Source organism: Macrobrachium rosenbergii, chromosome 21 (assembly GCF_040412425.1).
Source record: "Macrobrachium rosenbergii isolate ZJJX-2024 chromosome 21, ASM4041242v1, whole genome shotgun sequence".
NCBI lineage: Eukaryota > Metazoa > Arthropoda > Malacostraca > Decapoda > Palaemonidae > Macrobrachium > Macrobrachium rosenbergii.
Window position 1 is genome coordinate 45616827 of NC_089761.1, and position 23097 is coordinate 45639923.

Sequence of the window (23097 nt, forward strand, 5' to 3'; positions counted from 1 at the left end):
CAAAGGAAGACCTTTTGCAGTCTATAGAGGTGATTGAGAGGGTAAGGGAGGACCTTAAGTAGTGGAGAGACCCAATTAACCTGATGTCAGGAGTGCTGCTTGGCAAACTGCCCCTGGAGGTGGTGGTATTCTCTGACAGCTCCTGAAAAGGGGTGGGTGCACGCCTCAAGGGAGAGTGCACTTCAGGGACGTGGGGTCCTGAAGAGAGGGAAATAGCACTTCAACCTCCTGGAGGTGAAAGCAGCATGGATGGCTCCCCAGCACTTCTGACACTTCCTGGCGGGCCACTCGGTTGTCATGATTAGCAACAACACAACATTGATAGCCCAAGTCAGCAAGCAACCTGGCAGTAAGAATGCACAAGTAGTGTGCCTCCAAGGACCAAGCTTCTGGCACTAGGTCTTCAAGACCTTAATTTCATAATCAATCAAGCAGTCCAAGGACCAAGAACTGACAGCCAGGTATATCCTCAGCAGGAGGAAAGGCCAGGTCATTGGGTTGGACTGGTCTCAGCCAGATAGTAAATGGTAAATGGTTGGCTGGACCTGTGGAAAGACCCCACTGTAGACCTGTTTGTGGCAGCCTTCAATGCAAAGTTGTCCCTGTACTACTTCCTGGTACTCGACCAAAGAATGGCAATGCAGGATGCTTTCCAACATCTGTGGGATAATGTGGACATGTACACTTTCCCACCTTTCAGTCAACTGTGAAGGGTCCTGAACAGGCTCTATCAGTAACAAGGTCTTCGGATGACCTGGTGGTCCCCTGTGGCTGCAGACCAAGTGGTAAGTGGACTTGCTGTGCCTTCTGGTAGATATTCTGAGAGAACTGCCTTAGTCACTCGACCTTCTGGTGCTGGAGCACAACAGACTGTTCTGTTGAAGTGTAGCTGACCTCCAACTCTATGGTTGGAGGCTATCCAACAGCTCCTCAGAAAGAAGGGCTTCCCAAAGTTTTGCAGCAGCCATCACAGATAACCTTAGACCCTCCTCTGTTGGGGTCTGCCAGGTCTAGTGGATGAAGTACTGTCGTTGGTACCATTAAAGGGGCCACAATCCTCTCGAGACACCTGTAAAGTGGGTAGCAGATCGCAGACTTTCCTAGTCTTCCTGAGGCAGGACAAGGCCCTTTCGGTAACAGCCATCAAGGGGTTACAGAGTAGCTTTCACCCAGGTCTTCCAGCCGAGGATCATCAACCTGTCTAGGTCATGGGAATTGTCAGCCATCATCCAGGGCTTCCAGATTGATTCTCTCTAGTCCTGTTCATTTTTCATTGATTATCACCCATTGGATTATTATTATTTTTTTACCGGAATTTGAGCCTTCAGCCAAGATTAAGGCTAATTTTCCAAGGTATTTGTCAGTGTTATTGAGTACCAGGAAACATTGCTTTGATGGGCTTTTCTTATGGTGATGCCCTTGTTTTGTTTTAAGGTCTGGGCAGCATCCTTTATCTCCTTGGCAGGGGTGCCATGGTTGGTGAGAGCTTCAGCCAACAAGAGAGAGAGAGAGAGAGAGAGAGAGAGAGAGAGAGAGAGAGAGAGAGAGAGAGAGAGAGAGAGAGAGAGAGAGAGAGAGAGAGAGACTCAACCTGACCTTACTTGTGTTTTCTAGGGGCTGAATAGATCAAGGACGACTTCAACCTCTAGTTGCTTGGCAAGCAAACTTGGTGTCTTGATGGTGTGGGCATTGAAGCAGAAGTAAATACCCAGCCCACCTGTCACCCTCACCATTGTCTAGCGTCCACAGTGTTGGTCCGAAGGATAAGTTCTTCCCCACTGCAGATGCCCTGCACAGGTACTGGCAAATGCAACTTGCAGAGGAGGATCAAAAGTTAACCACACTCATCACACCCTATGTTCGATTTCATCATTGCAGAGGTCCAATGTAATTTGTGGCCACAGGAGACACTTACTGCCTTCGAGGAGACAAGGCTCTGCAAGGTGTCGAGAATTGTGTTAAGGTGGTTGACAACATCTGCTGTTCGACGAGGATTTTCCCAGCAATCTACGTTGAATCCATGAGATGCTGACAAGGTGTTGCAAGTTTGGCATCACACTTAATAATGAGAATTTTGTGGTTGCACCCTCCAGCGCTACCTTCTGTAGACTTCGGATCTCCAAAGATGCCATTTCAGCAAACCCTGTTAAAGTAGCAGCAATCAGGGACCTACACCGACAAACTTTACAGATCTTTGTTTACCGAGATAGCTAATGCAGCTCTGCCTCTTAGACCCCTTGAGTCCCAAGCATGCATTTATATGGACCGCAGATTAGGACAGAGCATTTCACTGAGTGAAGACTGCCTTGGCTAGCCCACCAGTCTTGCCTCCTTTGATCCAGCCCTTCCAGTTATCCTACTGACTGACGCTTCTCGACACAACGGACTAGGAGATGCCCTTCTACAGGGCCACGACAATGGAAGACTCGCTTAGTACAGTGGCTCTCGTTTCCTTGCAGACACCGAGACACACTACGCCACAATCGAGTTGGAGATATTAGCAGTAACCTGGGCTATGTCCAAATGCAAACTGTACCTTATAGGCCTCCAACATTTTATGTTGATGACATGCTGTCACCCATTGGTGCCAATTCTCAACCATTACTCCCTGGATGTGGTTGAGAACCCCTATTTGCAACATCTCAAGGAGAAAAGCTCACCGTATCTGTTCACAGCGGTGTGGTGTGCTGGCAAGCAGCTCGGCATACCCAACGCCCTGTTGCGCATCCCTGTCAGCCAGCTCACACCGCAGGACGAAACCGACTGTGTTGAGGCTGGGCCATACATCAGGACCATCGTCACCACTCATGAGTCATCCAAGAGGACGACGCCTCACCCCAGGACGCCGACAGGATTATTCAAGATCTTCCTGCTTCAGTGAGGGAGGACCCATCGTACATCCGTCTTCAAGACTAAATTCCTCTCAGGATTTCTTACCAATCATTACAATTTACATAATTCATTGCTCCCATTCTGGAAAGTACGGGACAGCTTCTAAGTCTACGTTGAACTCGTACTTTATGAAGCAAGGATTGTAGTTCCTGCCGCCCTTTGCCACTGCACTATCACAACTCCATGACAGTCACAGAGGAATAGAAGCCACAAAGCAATGGGCATGATGGACTGTTTGCTGGCCAGGAATCTATTGACTAAGACATCACAATTACTGTCCAAGCTTGCGAGCCTTGCCAGGTTTTATAACCCAGCCTCCAGCAGGAACCTCTCCAAAATGACAACCACCTTACTAGGCCCTTCGAGTCTGTGTCAGCGGACTTCTTCAGCGCCGCAGGGAAGTCATTCCTCGTTGTGAATGACAGGCTCTCTGGCTGGCCTGTGGTTGCCCCATGCTACAGTGACACTACCGCCTCTGCAACGATAAGGATCTTCTGCAGATACTTCAGGGAGGTCGGTGCCCCACTTCGCCTCAGGACCAACTATGGACATCAATTCACCAGCCATGAATTCAGGGATTTCATGGAGCACTGAGGAGTGCATAAACTTGTTACTTACCTGCAGTCTAATGGCCATGCTGAGGCCACTGTGAAGGCTGTGAAGCATCTTATACTGAAGACAGTGCCTTCCGGCAACATCGACTGCGAAGACTTTGACCATTGCCTCTTGGAGTTACAGAACACGACTGTGAAGACTTTGACCATTGCCTCTTGGAGTTACAGAACACTCCAAACTTCACAGGCCACTCCCCTGCACAAATCCTATATATACTGTATATGGCTACTCACTTCGCTCCTGTTAGCCTGCTCATCCTCAGTCATTCTTGCAGGAATGGCTTGGGAAAGCTGAGGACTGTGATCGCCGTGCTGCCGCCAGAGCCAAACTTGCACAGAGGTCATACAATCATCAGGCTGGAAGTTGGACAGTCAGTCAGGATCTAGGATCCGACTTCTCACCGTTGGGACAAGGTCGGTATTATCATGAGCCACGACAGGTCAGGGGACTATGAAGTACATCTCCTCAGTAGATTCGTATACTGGAGGAACCGGTGCTTCCTATACCCAGTACCAACCCCTGTTGCTGACCCATCTACCTCATATCCCTGCGGATCTTTACATGGATACAAAAGAGTCCTCGGACGGCCCTCCTACAGCCCCACATAGATCTTCCAGGTTTTCCAGATGAAGAACCCACTCGAGATGTGACTACTAGCATGAAGGGGAGGGGAGTGTAACATGTATAACGTATTCTTGCCTCCCAGGTATATATACATTGTATCATGATAAGTGGCAACAGTATTCTTGCCTCACATGTGTATATGTATTGATAAGTGGCAGCTGAACACACTCAAATCCAATGTCTAGCAGTACGGTGATTCCCCTCTCCGAGTTTGGTTGCTCACACGCATTGTCCTTGTTATACTGTAACCTTACCTAATAAATAACCTACACTTTAGATGAGCTTGTTTCACGTCTCATCCCAACAAACAGATGACATTCAACATGAGTAATAACAGGCCTACAGAGAGCTGAGTAATGCCCTTACACTTCTTCCAGCCTTGGGCAACTTCAAACTAGGATATATATACTGCAGTATAAAAACACAAACCTGGAAAACCCTTTACAGTCCATCTTTAGCTAGATACCAACACCAATATTATTATTAATATGCAGTGACCTTCTTACCCCTTATACAGTATTCCCAGCAGCACTGTATTGACTAAAGTCTCTGTCTTCACAGTATTCCTACAGGAACAGACTTCACAGTATTCCTACAGGATTCCAAAGCTCCCCTTTAGCAGGCATTATTGTTCCATTAAATGTTGAAATCCTGTCGACATAACAATAGGCCACATCCCAGACAGGATATATAGTTGTAGGGACACTTCAACATTAAACATCCCCAAGGATGTCATGATAGCCCTTCTTCAGAGATGCACCAAGAAAAACCCTGTTCATCAAACATAAGAGCCATTTATACTGCCAGATGGACAGTGTGACAATGGGATCACCATTGGGAGTTTATGTGGACATCGTTGATGAGAGGCCCTCAATAAGATCCCCTGCCCCCCCTCAATACCACCGTTACGTTAACAACACTTTCTTCAGAACCAACACCAAGGAGAACCTAGAAACCCTAAGTAGAAATTTTCAATAACAGTGCTTTGTCCTCCACTTCACATGTGAACTTAGTGCTGACAGTTCCTTTTCCTGGATGCGCACATGCAACAAACCCCAGTGGGGTATGCCACTACAGTTTACAGAAAACCAACAAATCCAGGCCTATGCCTCAATCGATCAAACAAGTGCCTGGACAGATACAAGAAATCTATGATGATACTTTCGTTCACTGGGTTCTTATGCGCTATTCCACTTTGAGGGACACTACCAAGAAGATAGAGTCATTCGCATAGACACTTGTAAACAGCAGCTTCTCCAACAGAACTACAATAAACAGGTGGGCATACGAATGAAATTGGTGTAATAAAAGTTTATTACTGGAAAATTATGCACCGAGACACGGGAAAGTCATAGAAAAATTGATGAAATAAAATGTAACTCCCATAATAGAAAGTATAAGCATCCAAATGATAATTTACTATAAAAATACGAGAACCAGCCCCTTATCCTGAAAAAGAAGCTGGCATCCTTAGAGACAAATTTGAAAAAAATAGGGTCACATAAGAGTTTAAATGCTTAGTAGATGGGTTCCACCACTCATATATTGGAATGACAACTACTACACTACCAAGACATCTCTCTTGTTACATAAGGAGGGTGCTATATTTTATCACTGTGTTTAAACACCAGAGGAGACCCGAAAAAAAAATTCATGCCATAAAAATGATAAAGAACCAGATAACGGACACCTTCATCCCTTCAAAGCCCAGTATATAAATATTGTTGAAAAAACCAAATTTCTCCCACCGATCATTAGGAGAAACAAGAAATCAATCAGTGCAAACACCTTCAAGACAGAGAGAGGGAGAATGCATGGCTATCCAATCACCTAAACAGACCCAAGTTACCTGTGTAAAAACATGAAACGTAATAAAAACAGGAAATCAGCCAACGTTAAACAAAAACCTAAGAAGAAAAGAAAAAGACTAATTGGTGCTAAGTGCCAATGAGAAAGACAGAAATTAAGACAAACAAAACCCCACACTGGAGCAAACCACAATGCCAGTCACACTGGTGAGGGATACACTTTCAGGAACGCTCCTTGATCAATACAACTGAGAAGGTCCGAACATCGTTGAGCCTCACAGCAAAGACTTCCTATATAGGCAACAGACCAATGAAAATTCAACCCTTCTGGACCTCAAACCAGTTCCCCTGCTATCAGTACTTGACCATCTTTGTAATTCATTCAGTCTCTCTGTTGACAACCAATCGCTGCCTGTGTGTGCATCAGAACCTAAATTGAACAACAAAGGCAGAATATCTTTCCATGACAATTGGCAATTTATTATGGCATCTAACAGCTAAAAAGAATAAAAAGAATAGAGAACACTCTAAAAGCTACATTCTCTTGAAACAGCAATTGTTTTCAGTTACACCCTTATTTTGGCACCTCCCATTAAAACACCAATTTTGACTTCCAGTGACTAAAGTAAGCCCTCTACTTCTGTCCAGGTTCCTGTTCATACACTGCCCTCTCTCAAGAGGCGTCACACCTCACCTCTACCTTCTTCCAGGCCTTTTGACAAGAAATTTCCTGTTTGCACATCCCTTAAGGTATATGATGTGGCTTTAGTACCAAAGATGCAACGTTTTAGAGATGAGATAGAGGAGGTACTTATTAAGATAATGAGAATGAGGTAACAGTTATTTCTCAACACCATGAATATCCTTATCCTTTAAATGAAAAGTTCTAGACTGAATGCCAGCTGGTCATCACTGAGACACAAAGAGGACCAGACAGTAAAAACCTCTCAGAAGATGGAGCAGATAGCTACATCATTATGCTAGTATTGACAGCGGTACTTCATCTATCTGATAAAGTCCTAGGGATAATGTTGAACAAGACAACAAGAGGAAGGTAAAGTGTCATCAGTAATGTGCTATCTAGCAGTGAATCAATCTTTGGGGATAGGAGTAAAACATAGCATTGGCATTACTGGAAAGTACAGTATTACTGAAACTAGCAAAATGAAAGCTAGGCACAATTTAAGTCCAAAATAGATGCTTTAAGTACAAGAAATTACTAAAATATTTGATTTCCTCACGCAGTAGTATGGAAAACCTCCTCGCTTCTAAGTGTAAAAGTAGCTCTGAAACCCCTTGTCAAAGTATAAATGAGAAACTGCAGAAGAGGTGTCAAGCACTAATGATGAGCCCATTCTCAACTGAACTGCCATGAAACAAAACCAAAAAGCCTAGAATTAACAGGCAAGTTTTAAACGAGGATATATACCTCAGTATCGGAGCTTATAACCTCATCAAAATAAGGTGCCCATGAAGTCAGTGTTATGGCAAAAAGTAAAAATTTCAAGGTAAAGACATAATGTAGCCTGGACTCTCAAAAGTACTTAGGTGGCTGATGCTATATAAAGGAAACTGGTTGGGAGGAGGTGATAGGTAAGCAATGGAAATTAAAGTGGCCATATGATGTAAGAGGGGGAAAAAATTTGTAGGTGTACTTCAAACCACAGTACAGTACTTGAATTGAAGGAAGGTCAACGATATCAGACAAATGTTCATGATTGTAAGGAACATCCATTACATGTTGAAAATTGTGTTCCATCATGTTAGAAACAGAGAAACATAGAACCTGATTACCTCACACATGAGTTTGAGTAAATTAGAGCCATTCAGTTATGTAGGTTGAATGGTTTGGATGTAAATAATGTCTCCACATACTCATGAAGTTAGCAGCAACTCAAGAAAAGAAGGAAAATAGTTAAGGAAAGGACAAATAAAAGCTGGAAAAAAGAATTTAGTCAAATAGCATCACAGAGGAGATACAGTTTTGTCTGTTCAATATGGGTATGTTAATCCTTCAATAAGCACAGATTCCATCATTCAACTAAAAATGTGAGTTAAGTTTATAGTGAAAGGTATGGACAGGATCAAAGCAAAAACCACAGGACAACTGGATTTTGGAGAAAGTAAGATAAGGAGGCAGAGGCATGGCAATGTTTGACAAAGGAGGGGTGGGTGTTAGCTGTTCAATTAGTAAATGCTCCGCAATACAGGGTAGTGGGAGTTCACATGAAAATTGCTCTTCATTTTAACCCATAGAAGAGAAAGTGAAATATGGAAATGAAAGCTTGACATACTCATTGTTGCCTGACATATTATGACCAAAAAATAATGCATAAAAAATCTCAGTTTGTTAAGTGTAGGAGAATGCTTGAGAATAGACTTTTTTTTTCTCTGTGTTGAAGGGGAAAGTGAAGTGCTCCACCCTCAGTAAGACTTGGTTTGATATGAGGTGACCAACGAATAAGGCATCTTTGTAAAACAATGGCTTGTATTTATTAAAGTAGAATTCTTCTGTACCATAAACTTTTATTTGAATTTTCCATGCCCTAACAAGCAAGTCCATTATTTAATCAAATATTTTTCAACAAAGGAGGCATGCCTTAAATATACACAGGTGAGAAAACTTTAAACTTACTAGGCTGCAAGTTTGATAAATTTTCTCAAGAGTTGTGTTCTCTTGGATAAAGCTCCAGCTAAACATATTTCTGACACCACCCAGTACTGGATCTCATTGAAGCGTCGTAAAAACACATCCAAGTTGCACATCACCTGGCCAAAGTGGTCTCGACCAAAGACTTGGTACAGGAACTCATACTGCAAGGATTATTCTTCAGTTATAAGTTTGAAGGATTCTAAAGGATTACTTTCAAATACAAAATAGTAAATGTTACAGATAAAACTAATGCTCAGTGCACATAGGCATGACAGCTACCTCTGAACTTAAATATGATGAAAAAATAATTTTGTCATGTAACTCGGAAGACTTACTGAAGTCCAACATTCAGTATTCTAAGTAATTAAGTAAACATTTTTACTATCCAGCAATGAACAGGACACAAAATAGAACGGCTCCACCTCCTTATAATAAAAACAAAACAATTGACTGATTAGCCTTTGCAAATGAAGCATCGGTAGCAATCCACTCCACTGAGATTAAAGACTTTAACCATACTGTCCTTCTCTAATTGAAAAAAATCCTGACTGTCCTTTCCACCACTTCTGCACAGTCATTTAAACAGCTAAGCACACTACAGAAAATTTTCATATGGTTTAACTGTGTGGCATTTGTAAATATTATCAGGAACTAACATTAGACAATTTGAACGAATACACTGTATCTGTACTATCTTAACTGCTTTCTTTATCTCTTCCCATTCTTAATAAAAAGCAAAAATCTTTAATTTTATAAAATGAATGATTGAAAATAAGAAACAAGAGTGAAGACGGGGAAAATTTCAATGTTAAGTAATAGGGCTGGTATCCTACTCTCTGAAATACTGTAACTACCGGTAATAGACAAAGTTCAATCATAATATGGTATCTGTATTTTTACTTAGACAAAGTTTAATCATAATATGGAATCTGTATTTTTACATAATATTTTATTAGGGGAAATAAAAATATTAAGGTTCACATATTTCCTTATAATTATCAGTTCGTTAAAATTCTCTCTCTCTTTCTCTCTCTAGTCATTGTAGCAATAGGCTGATTCATACAAATATCACACCAGGAACTGGAGTTTTCTTGTTCAGCTGTTTACAGTAAAGCACTTTATTTTCATCACTATAATCTCTGCCATTCACAGTGCTTGAATACTGATGCATGGCTGAATGTTCATACACATTATTTGTGTCAGTATATTGCTTATACTGTATACAGTATACATTCCCACATACAACATCCATACATCCAGTCATACACACTAACCTCAATAGAGCTTAGTATAAATACTCCATGTCAGCGTTATAATAAGATATTAAATGTTCATATGAAAATGCACTCGTCGTCACTGCTATATTAAAAACAAAATTATTCTAATGGTTAAAACTCATTTGAATTGTTCATTTTTATAACACGGTCTCACTTGTCATGAGTAATGATGTGGAAAGCATTTGTGCTGACAAGCTTTGTTTAAAAAACAGTAACTCTCATCAACACTGTCAAATGCAGATGCCATAAAATTTCCATTCATGTTAACTATAAACTGGGTCCTCTAAAGAGAACAAATAAGATTAGATTAAACATTACATGTAGTGATTACTGAAATTCATAAGATTTCATGAAGCAACATTTATCATTAAACATCAAATCACTATTTCTGGTGATCCTCTTTAAAAATGAATGCCAATTACTGTATCATCAAAAGCAGTCAAGCAAACACAACCAAAGTGACATCAGTTGCATGCACAGAATTCTATATTATTTGTGTCTTTGTCAGCTTCATTAGAATTTCTCAACTCTTTAAGTAAGAATGATCATAAAATACTCTAATTTGTGGCCAAGCCTGATATAATTATACATGTACTGGGCCATCAAAAATGTGCTGGAATAAAAAGTTTTTTGTAGGCATTTTAATTTCGATGAAATGTGTGACTTGAATTGTTGAGACACATTACTTTGGTAAACCAATTAAATAAAATTTTCTTTGTGATGAATATACTGCAATTACCTTCAATTTGTGTGTGTGGGTGCATGCTTTCTTTTGCCTTACAATTTTTATGCCAAAGTCAATACTAATAGCAGTGACTTACAGGTTAGATTTATTAATAACAGAAAAGAATTGAATGGTTGAAGGATAGGGAGTTAGGCAAATATTGATGGCAGGGGAAGCTGGCTTGAGGTCCAGGAGGGTTGAATTTTCATTGATCTGTTGCCGATGTAAGGAGTCTTTGCTATAAAGGTTACAGACGTTCAGACCTTGTTGATTGTATTGGTCAGAGACGGTTTCTGCCAGTGTATCCCCCAATGGTACGACTGGTGCAATGGTTTGCTCCAGTACAAGGGTTTTTTGTTCGTCTTATTTCTCTTCTCCCCATTGGCGCTTGATGCCAGTTAGTCACTTTCTTTTCTTCTTCGGGTTGTGTTTAACTTTGGCCGACTTCCTGTTTCTTATTGTGTTTCATACTTTTACACAGGTAACTGGGGTGTATTCAGGTGATAAGGATAGCCTCTCTCTCTCTCTCTCTCTCTCTCTCTCTCTCTCTCTCTCTCTCTCTCTCTCTCTCTCTCTCTCTCTCTCTCTCTGTTTGTTTGTTTGGCACCAAATGATTTCTTACATTTCTCCTAAGTGGTCTGGTGACATTATCTAGACACTATCTAATACTCTAATAATGATGACTAATAACCCTCAGTTGTTAAAATACCTAAAGACCAGGGCCTGTTAAATGAAAACTATTGATATATAACCTAGAGAATCATGCTATATAATATACCCTCATTTTACAAACGACCCAAAGCAGTTTACTATAGGCATATGCCCGTTTGACCAATGGACCACAGAAACACGCTACTGTCATTCTTTAACAGCTGATGTAAAACAACTTACCATGAGCTTTTGACCAAAGACTAAAGACCTAGGACCTCACTATGTAGTCTTAGAGACCCAAGGTGACAAATGATCTAAAGTACCCAGCTATTGTCATTAGCCTTTGATTGGTAAAAAATGTGCAACTCTCAACAAAGTTCATAAGCCATTTATTCGCAAAGAATCAGAAGCTCCGTACCCTTATCATTATCCCTTAGTTTACAAATGAGCTCAAACCCTCAAGTTATAAATGACTGTAGTTGTTAGCCTGACCCGAAATGAAAACTGACCTCATGGATTACACTGAAGAGATCCCAATCATGGGTGGTGATGTGATAAGCCAGTTCTTTGGTGCTGTACATCTCCAGCTGGTTTAGTGTTCCTTCTGCTGGTCCTTCCTGTTCTGGTAGTGGAGTCTGAAAACCAAATTCTGATTAGATATTATCTGTGACTATCAAAAATATAATGCTGTAAAATGTAAGGATGTGAAAATGAGTGTGGTCAGTCAAAATCATGGAACACACCTATTATATGTTAAAAATTCTCACTGACCAAATTTTTTACTAGTATACTAATATAACAGTTAAAAAACAACATTGTGAGAATTATATTGCTCCAGATACTTTTCCCGTCATTTTATCATTTTATATTTTACTCCTACAGACTTACTAGGGCATCAAGATGGTCCTTATGAGAGACAAAAAGTCGGCCGTTAAGTGTTAAACCCGTGGGTGCACAGACCTCTTTTTCACCTAGTGGTACCACCTCCCCTAAAAGAATAAATTCATCAAGAACACATATCAGTATTATTTTTTGGACAGTACTTGGAAATATCAGGAAAATGTGTATTGTTAAGCTGAAGTATGTGGAATAAATTTGTATACTATTCTTCAGTTATAAAACATATCTTTAAAAAACTGTCCTTCATTTACTCTGATAAATTTGTATTGGAGTAGCTGCCTGAAATTATATTTTTAGCTTTCATGCATTTCAACTGATATTATTTACTTCATAAATATTTGAGATTGAAGCTTGTTTCCATTTCCCTCACCGAGCATTTGCTGTCAGCTTTAGGGTAAATTCTACTCCTGCATTCAAGATATTTTAAAAGCAGCATTCCAGTACATATTCATAAGTATTGTCACAAGTGACCTACCAAAAAGCATATTCATAAGAGTTTCAGTAAAAACTTTTTAAGAACAACTTTGAGGCATTTATCTTCATAATTTAATATAATAACATACTATATTTGGGAACATTTTTGCATACTAAGAGACTTAAGTAAAAAATTAACTAACTACTTTTCAAGATTTGCATTTATCCTAAAGTCATTTAAGTTTTAAACTCTAGCTATTCAATTTGCCCCAAGAGTCATATGTACCAAATAAACTCTGGGTCACTTGCTTTGATTAATTTTCTTAGAGTTAATGACACTTTAAGGTGAATGGATGACTTGATTTTGGCAAGAGTTAATAACACTTTAAGGTGAATGGATGACTTGATTTTGGCAACTATCTAGTAACTGAAATCTGGCAATCTTAAATTTGACTAAAACTTTTTAGCTTACCTGATGACTTCAGCTCTACAAGGAGAAGGTTCTCCTGTCTTAGACCCAGTTTATCTGCCGCTGATCGTTTGATAATGTCACAGGTTGTTTGCAAAGAAAACCTAAGTGTACAATATGTATGGTCTGCACAATATACCCGGAATATAACTGGAATGAAAAGAAGAAAACTCGTAAGCAAAAGGAAATTCAACCATATGAATAAAATGAGCTCAAAACTTGCTGGAGACTGACAAAATACACGTTTTACGACAAGCAAAATTACTTGACGAATTACAATGACCTGCAGCAGCAGCTGGCACACACATTGCATTGCTAATGATCATCAGCAAGGGTATAATCAAATGCTAGCCTTCTAATAAACATTCATTTCCGTTTATAACGGTGCATGTTAAAAGCACAACAAAATTGAAAACAAAACCAGGTGTATTTAAAACTACTATATACATGTACACTATGATGAAAGAGAAAAATTAAACATGTAAATACTGCTGTAGGGATAATAGATATGCCAAGTATGTGAGTACTAAGTCCATATGCATTTGTGAGTTTATATATAATATATATATATATATATATATATATATATATATATATATATATATATATATATATATATATATATATATATATATATATATATATATATATATATATATATATACATACAAATGTACTGTATATATAATCATATTTTGGTACAGGTAAGCAAGATGGAATTAACTGAAGAACTGACATTACAACTGTTTAATATATTGATGAAATATGCTGTGAACATGGTCTCTTGAGAGGAATATATAGAGAAAATATAATATTTATGGCGAGTAATAATTAATGAAGTATCATCAGTAATCATGTTATGTAATAAACCTTAAAATATTTCAATGTAAATTCGACTATATTAAGAAAAAATTAACAAAATATCTGAATACAAAATAATGCATTTTCAACATTAAAGGTTTTTGCATTATGGACAGGCAACAAACTATATACTGTATATATATGTATATATATGTGTATATATATATATATATATATATATATATATATATATATATATATATATATATATATATATATATATATATATATATATATATATATATATATATATATATATATATATATATATATATATATATAAGGATCGATGACTAGAATTCAAAGAAATTAACAATACATAAATAATCATAATAATGGAGTGTCACTGTATTTTTCAGATGAAGTTATTTTGAGTACATGGTGTGATATGATTAAATGTTGCCGGTTTATAAATTTCGTAATAAAAGTATTGTAGAATGTCATATACAATACTGCTACACTTAATCGATAATCATGTGAACATGTGTTTACATAGTTTCAATCATGGCGAGGATTGAGTGCAATTTTGTTTTCAGCAACACAACAACTGACTTGTGTACCACTTCGTGTATTTGGTCAAGGATAATTTTCATGGTAGAATCGACAGGAAGGATATGCAGAGTCCGTTGAGAATGTATGGCACAAAGGATACATTGTTGGAAGCAAAGGGTGTCTTAGAATATGCAGACGGGAGAGTGACTGGGTTAGGATAAAAGTCTTGTCAAAATGTCTGTACTAACAAACGTACACACTAACAGGAAGTCGATGACATAATGCAATCATTCTCTTTTTCAAGGCAAACATGTCATTAAAATGAAAGAAATATAAAATTAATACAACTACAATATGCACATAAAAATCATGGCGTCCCACATGAGAAAATACATTCAAAAAGCAACCAAATGATTCATTTTCTAGTACAACATGCAACAATTGCTATTTATTTAACAATGGGCACAGCAACGGTCGTAATAAATTTTATGATGGATACAGTTGTCTTAATGTGTAACCATCAATCACATAAGTAAAAGTAAGAGGTAGTATACGAAGAAAGCTTCATACAGTCTTTTTTTTTTTTTTTAAATAATTTCACCTTTCCCGCTGCACAATAACTGAATAGCTAACATAACTATGCAAAACCCAATTATGGTGTAACAATTACTTAATTTCTTTAATTTAATTCCTTATCTCTTTCCAAGCTTTCCTTGATCATCTAAGCCACCGCCTCTCTCTCTCTCTCTCTCTCTCTCTCTCTCTCTCTCTCTCTCTCTCTCTCTCTCTCTCTCTCTGTATATATATATATATATATATATATATATATATATATATATATATATATATATATATATATATATATATATATAATTTCTCTTCCCTAGAAGATTACTGCACTAAACCGCAAGGATATTTTTCATGTGTAGTGTTCCGTTATGAGAATAAGAATTGTGTATTGTTTTTAATATGGATTATAGCAGTCTCAGCATTTAGATAATACAGTGTACTTCCCATGCAGACATATTTCCTACCATTACTTTCATGGAGAAAGAATTCCAATCACAGAATTTATCATTTGTTACCTAATACCAACTATTACAATATTAAACACACTTTCCAAGTGTTAGGTAGTCCCATTTTGCACAGATATATATATATATATATATATATATATATATATATATATATATATGTATGTATATGTATATGTGTATATATGTATATATGTATATATATATATATAATATATATATATATATATATATATATATATATATATATATATATATATATATATATATATATATATATATATATATATATATATACGAGGACATAAGTCAAAAGTTCCAGGAAAAATGTTGAATGATGTATTTACACAGGAATGAAACAACCCAAATACTTGGTAAACAATTATCTGTGATGTAGTGATCCATATAGACTTGATACCTCAGTCATCCTCTTGCTACCGTGGTGTTAACATCTGCTTCAGAAAAGTAACTTCTTGAACCCATGGAAAATAAAAATTTTGAGATGAGAGCTAACATCAAGTTCCTGACCAAGCTTGATTGGAAACCAGGAAAATTATTGAAGCTTTGCAACAAGTTTATGGAGATTCTTCTCCATCTAAATCAGTTGTTTATGATTGGATAAAGCGATTTAAGGATGGTCGGGAGGACCTCAAAGACAACCCAAGAGAAGGAAGACCATCGACTGCAAAAAATTAAAGAATTGTGGCTTTGGTGCAGAATCTAGTGGATGAAGATTGTCGGATTACTATCGATATGATAGCTAATGAAACTGGGATCTCCCATGGTTCCGCATTTTCAATTTTAAATGAAAATCTTGGTTTGAGTAAACTTTCAGCACGTTGGGTCCCAAAGCGTTGCGCGAAGACCAACTGCATCAAAGAGCTGAACTTTCTCTTGCAGTTTTAACAAAGATTGAATCAAATGAATCAGAGTTTTTGACCGGATTGTTACTGGAGATGAAACTTGGATCCATCAATATGACCCAGAAAGTAAAATTCAATCAAAGCAACGGTTACCAAGAGGTTCAGCTGCACCAGTGAAGTTCAAAGTGGCGAGATCTGCCCAGAAGGTTATGGCAACAGTGTTTTGGGACTCCAAAGGAGTGATTTTGATTGATTTCCTTGAAGGACAAAAACAATCACCGGGAACTACTACAAAGGTGTTTTGCAAAAACTGAAGACTGCATTGGCTAAAAACGTCGAGGAAAGTTGCACCGCAGAATTTTGTTCCATCATGATAACGCTCCAGCACATTCATCAAGGGTTGCAAGAGAAGTCCTATGAAATTTAGGTGGGAAACTCTTCCACATCCTCCTTATAGTCCTGATCTTGCTCCTTCAGATTTTTCCTGTTCCCAAAACTCAAGGAACACTTAAGAGGAGTCCGGTTTGAATCTTTGGATGCTGCTCAACATGCAGTTTCAACATGGTTTAATAGAAAGGCCCCAAATTTCTACAAAGAAGGGTTGCAGAGGTGAAAACAGCGCCTTAAAAAGTGTATAGAGTTAGATGGTAGATATGTAGAAAAATGATGTTTGAATTTCCTTAAATAAAGAGTATATTGAATTTTTCCTGGAACTATTTGACTTACCCTCGTATATATATATACATATACATACATATGATACAATTCTTTAAAATAAAGGCTTTCCGACATTCCCTTGTCATAATGAATTATTGTTTGTAATTATGACAATACACTGGAATGTTAAAATGAGGCTTAATAGCGTTTAAAAAAAATTAATTATCCAAAAGGTAAAAAGCCAGAGTATAAATTTTTCGCAAGACTTGTTTTTGGCCAAATCGCAATCCCAGGATTAAAAGTTTTAGCTGGAAAGTTTAGCAAGAACTCCCTTATAAATAGATATCAGCAACCGAAGATTTTAGGTATTGCAAAACCCAACAGTTCTAAACATACCACTATGCCAGGAAAAAATTTATCATATGATGATGCCAGACTAAAGCTAATCTTTACTTCATCATCATTCATTCTCTCTCTCTCTCTCTCTCTCTCTCTCTCTCTCTCTCTCCTCTATATATATATATATATATATATATATATATATATATATATATATATATATATATATATATATATATATATATATATATATATATATATATATATAATATATATATATATATATATATATATATATATATATATATATATATATATATATATATATATATATATATATATATATATAATATCTATACACACCCACTGAGCTGGTTAACAGCTCTTCTAGGGCTGGCCTGAAGGATTAGATTTATTTTACGTGGCTAAGAACTATCACCAGAAATAAATTCCTCTAATTCTTCATTGGCCGGTTGGATAGTCGAACGCTGGGCCAACAGCATGCTAGCCGAGAGCTCTACCCACCCTTCCAGTGAAGAACTCATACATATTAAATAATGGGACTTGTGGTGTGACTAGCACCATGCTCGCTTATCAAAACAAGAGGTGCCAGGTTCAACTCCTGGGCTTCTGAGAACGGGGTGGTCACGCTCCCATAGAAACTCACTGTGCCTCAGTTGACCAAAGCAGTAAGTTAGCTATCTGGTAGTTGGATGAAAGTTGTGGCTGGACCTAAGGTTTCAAAAGGGACGGGCCAGCAATCTCATCCTTAAAGGCTTGTTAAGAACTGAAAAGCTACCATTTTTTGGAGTCCCCTCTCCAAGAGGTTTTTTTTAAACGTTTGGTGAAAAAAACATACATAACCTAAATATTCTTTCTACAGATTTCTGCAGCAACCCCATAAAGAAGGCTCGCAAGAATCAAAAACTGTACACCATAATGGCCTCCACACGAACTTGATCAAATAAATAAATAAATGAAATAAAATCAATCAATTATAGGAATCAGATGTTGGATGCATCTAAAGGAACAGGAGACACCGAGACAATACATTACCAAAAGAGCACATTAAGGGATGGGACACAGACACATCGCCAGACTGCATGCTGTTGCTGCTGGTGCTGCCCTTACTGTCGTCCTGAGCCTGGATCATGCGGTGGGGCTCGACGGAGTCCTCCGTGGACGAGACGCCGAAGAGGCTGATGGGCCTCCCGCTGGTGGGGAGCTTCCACTTGCTCACGCCGATGCTCGAGTTGTCCCGCTCGTGCCTCTCGATGGCCTCGGCCACGTCCAGCATGAGGGAAGCTCCTTCTCGAAGGGCCGCTCCGAACACCTCCACGTCTCGGGCGACTTCTTCCTGCAGCGTCTGCCAGTTGCAGGACACAGAGAAAAATGTGTTTGTTTGGTTTATTCTGTGGTGAAGCTTCATGCAAGTTGATTTTAGTAAGGAATATCATACAACTGGCCAAATGTGTTGAAGTTCCGTCATACGTGTACTTGACATCAACTAGTGCTTGGAAAGTCCTGTAAAAGTTCATGGAAAAATACTGAAAGCTTCTAAACTAGTTCTATTTTTTAATATCCTAGCTCATGCAATTTTTAGGCCGCGGGATAGCCTAACTGAAGACGGTCGTTCTAAGACAGTAATATTTATATTAATTAATACGTTTTTATCATCATACCTGAAGGAACTGGGAAGCCGTAGGATTATTGAAAACAGGCGCCCTTATGGTCATGACCCAGCGATGGACGAAGAGGATGACACGTCTCTTGCACGCGACGATGAATTCATCATCTTGACTGTTACTCTGGCTGTCTATGCGGTAAGTATGGGACGAGTTAAGGTAAAAACCTACAAGATTTCGAAAATCTAATGTTTTACTTTGATTAATGAAAATTAAAATGAAAGACACTGGAATTTCTAAAGCCATTCAACTTACTTAGGGAGAGAGGGAGAGATTAACTTTATTATGATGGGAACTAGTTATCATTCCATACAACACTATAAACCTCATTTTATGTCCCATCCAAACTGAAACAAGCTACTTTAAGTACCATGGGCTCTCCCTCATGTTCTATACCGCTCAATACAATAGCATGAAAAGTGGCAGCTATGCATTTGCTGGGGATACACACAAAAATCATCTGAGGCGCCAAGCTCACAGGTAAGTGAGATAAGTGTGTTTACTAAGGGAAATATACATTCAGCAAAGGCAGAATTCCACGAGTCATAATTAGCTAAGCAAAATACACGAATTTGAAAAAACACTGGCAGTGCAGTTTCGTTCATGAAAAGGATATTGTTTGAGCAGGTCTTGCGTCAGCTGCGTGTAGGGCATGAAGACGATGTGCGTGAGAAAAAAGTCGTCTAAGAAGGAGTCTGGGGAAGCGACGTCGCACCTTCGGATGGCGTCCTCGGGCAGGTCTCCTCCCACACTTCCCCTTCTGCCGTCTAATCGAGTCTCCAAAAGGTGTTCCAGAGTCTTCTGGGGTGTTCCAGCCATCACAGTGTACCTATTATTCGGTAATAGAAAATCAAGGAAGATGATTCTGCGCATGAGTTTCATAATTGAATAGTAAAGACATTCTGCATTAGATCGGGAAAAATATTACTAAAACAAAGTAGTATCCAAATGGAAAAGTTTGTGAAAACTCTATAAAGACTGTGAATTACATTCCTCAATGAAAGGCCTAAATAGTTGCAATACGAATAAAATAATTACCATGGCTAAGTCAACAGCCTACCTACTCTAGAGGAAAGAAACAAACAATGAGATACCACTGAATACTACTGTATATTATAGACCTCAGCATTTGTGCTTTTGGAAAAAATTTATCTCCTTTTATCTAGGACTTGAAAGATTTGGAAAACAAAATCAACTTACTAAACACGTTAAGCTTTTGTTTTTAGGAAAGCAAGATGACATTTTTCGGGGATTTGGGACAATAAATATATTTAGTTATTAAATTAGTTTTTTTAATACAGGTAACTGTCCTAAACGAGATTCTGAAAAACAGTAGGAAGATGATTACATCTCCGAAAACTTATTTCTCACCTCTGAAGGCTGAGAGGAAAAGGACTGAGGAGCAATTACTTGACTTTGAGTTAATACATTTAAAATATTATATGAAGTTTTATAACCCCAAACACCATTCATTCTATACAATAAAAATAATGCCACCAAGTCTCAGCAAACTCATATGTCTGAAGCAGGAAATGTATTTTACAAAGAGGAGCCAAACTTAGCTCAAAGAAAACCAACCGATAAGGTTCTTGGTTATATGAGTTCTAATTAGAAGTCACACTTTACGAATAATAAATATTTCATAAATAAGTTATTACTTAAACATAGAAATTATATTCACTTTCTCAAGTGAACTCATATCTTGCTAATAACAGCAGTAAGCCGCACGCACAAGAGAATACATACCCACTATAATAATGGGAAATTCTATATTCACATTCCCAAGTGAATTCGCACCTTATGAATAACTACCCCTCTTGCTTATGTAAGTGAAGCTCAAGTAAGATTTATAATGGAGGAAATATTGGTATTCCTACTCCCTTACGAATATTAGCACTTCACACTTACGTCAAAGATTGTACATTTAATTTTTAATGGAAGTTATTTTTATAATTCCATATGAACTCAGCCTTACCAATAATGGCTCTGGGCATTTAGAATGTCAAACTGTAATAAAATATAAAGGAGAAATAGTTACGAACAATAGCCTTCCATGTTTGCGAATACGGAAAAGAATTTAGATATTTTATAATGGGAGAAAAATAAACGTAATCCCTAGTGAATTATTAAATCACAAGGAATAACACTCATAATTATATAAGTAGAACCAAATTAAAATTTCCTTACAAAGGAAGGAATTTTTACATCACCATGTGAATTCACACCTTACGAATAAATTCCTTTCACGCTTATCAACATGCAACAGAATTACGCCATTCTATAAATGGAGAAGTTGATTTCGGTGTGAGTTCACACTTTATAAATAAAAGCACACCCCGTAGGGGGGGCGGTTGCAGTCAGTGCACTTCGTGCGGGGCACTCTGGCATTACTTCCGGTTCTTTGCAGAGTGCCTTCGGTCCCTAGCTGCAACAACCCCTTTCGTTCCTTTTACTGTACCTCCTTTCATATTCTCTTTCTTCCATCTTAATTTCCACCCTCTCCTAACAACTGATTCATGGTGCAACTGCGAAGTTTTCCTCCCGTTAAAACTTTTAAACTTTTACTATCAGTTTCCGTTTCAGCGCTGAATGACCTCACTGGTCCCAGTGCTTGGCCTTTGGCCTAAATCCTATATTCAAATAAAAGCACTACACGCTTAAGGGCGTGAATCCCCACTTACTTATAATGGGAGTGAGTATGGGCGTTGGAGGATATCTTCTCGAGGACGAGGACATCTTGGCCGTGCTCCTTCAGCCTGACGGTGTTGGCCTCGACGTCCCTCAGGATGCGGTTGAAGTCGCTCTTGTCGACCCGCAAGAAGTGGCAGTTGTCCTCGTGCAGTACGATTGTTGCCGCTCTGGTGGAGACAGAGAGAGAGAGAGAGAGAGAGAGAGAGAGAGAGAGAGAGAGAGAAAGTTAAAAATGATAAGAGCTATGCAATAACGCTTCAGTACACTGGAAATCACGCGGTTAGACAATGTACACTGAGAGTGAATGCACAAACACCTATTATTATTATTATTATTATTATTATTATTATTATTATTATTATTATTATTATTATTTCCGAAGAAGACCCTCTCTCGAGCAAACTTCATTAAACAATACTGCATGGCAGTCTGGGTGCTGTTTAATTTGCATTGTAGTTTCTCAATCTCTCTAATTCGAGACAGATTGAGAAACTACAATACAAACTACACGGCATCCAGACGGCCATACTTTTCAATGATGATGTTGTTATTATTATTATTATTATTATTATTATTATTATTATTATTATTATTATTATTATTATTATTATTATTATTATTAATGTGAACAAATTTATATGAATCAGACCAAACAGGCCATCAACTCACCACTCAACCTTGTACAGGAATTGAAAAATTCTATACATAAAAGAGAAAACAAGTGAGAAAAAAAAAAAAAAAATACATAAAAATACATCTACACAGAGTAAAGAGAAGCTGAAGAATAAGCCCAAATGTACAGTAATTTCTGCAAAACACCACAAGGAAATATGTATTTTGCTTTTGCTCAAATACAAAAGTAAAAAAAAAAGTGCACCAGTTTCGTGATCAGAGTAAATGTGCATAACTACCTTTGTGTTTCTGGATTTCCGTGCCAAGCTGGGATTAAAGCGAAATGAAAGTCAAAATAAGCTTTGTCACTGTGACGCCCATCTGACTGCCAAATCTTAGATTATAATCGCAAAACGCAGAAATTAATCTTATTTTTCTGATAATGGCAACTATAAATTAGAACGTTATAGAACAATGAATTAGAGCGATATACTCGTCCTCCAGTTTAACGCTTTTCTCCTGAAAAGATATCACAATAAAGCGATGTACCAGTGTTGAAGATTATTTGTTTCCCTTGGAAAAAATGTGTAATTCTTCTTGAAAGCATTTCGATAGTGTTACTTCAATTTTGTTAATGGAAAGAGCCATGTTCCCCGTGCAATAACATACTAACTACTACACTGGTCAGTAACTGAACAGGTGATCGCCAATTAATGTCAGATACCGTCGAAACGTATGTGAACATTGACCTCTGCTATTTTATAATAATATACAACTTATACAATTTACTCATCTATTAATCTAACAATATATATATATATATATATATATATATA

The 23097-nt window shown here is 37.9% G+C and overlaps 1 protein-coding gene and 1 long non-coding RNA gene across 9 annotated transcripts in view; one reads left to right on the forward strand and one right to left on the reverse strand.

Annotated features, from left to right (window-relative positions):
- LOC136850135 (uncharacterized) overlaps positions 1-12266 on the forward strand; it is a 64931-nt gene extending 52665 nt beyond the window's left edge. The window contains exon 5 of the long non-coding RNA XR_010856552.1: positions 12127-12266. This is a non-coding gene — a long non-coding RNA (uncharacterized lncRNA). The remainder of the gene's footprint in view (positions 1-12126) is intronic.
- Positions 1-23097, reverse strand: part of Epac (Exchange protein directly activated by cAMP) — a 659154-nt gene that overhangs the window by 10787 nt on the left and 625270 nt on the right. For 5 of the 8 annotated variants that reach the window (XM_067123713.1, XM_067123717.1, XM_067123716.1 and 2 more), the window contains 8 exons: positions 21640-21816; positions 19575-19787; positions 18956-19100; positions 18330-18639; positions 13031-13177; positions 12133-12233; positions 11754-11879; positions 8575-8753 (listed from right to left, as the gene is read on the reverse strand). In XM_067123713.1, coding sequence (XP_066979814.1) covers positions 8575-8753; positions 11754-11879; positions 12133-12233; positions 13031-13177; positions 18330-18639; positions 18956-19100; positions 19575-19787; positions 21640-21816 — 1398 coding nt within the window. The remainder of the gene's footprint in view (positions 1-8574; positions 8754-11753; positions 11880-12132; positions 12234-13030; positions 13178-18329; positions 18640-18955; positions 19101-19574; positions 19788-21639; positions 21817-23097) is intronic. The other 3 variants (XM_067123714.1, XM_067123719.1, XM_067123718.1) reach the window with 1 other exon arrangement.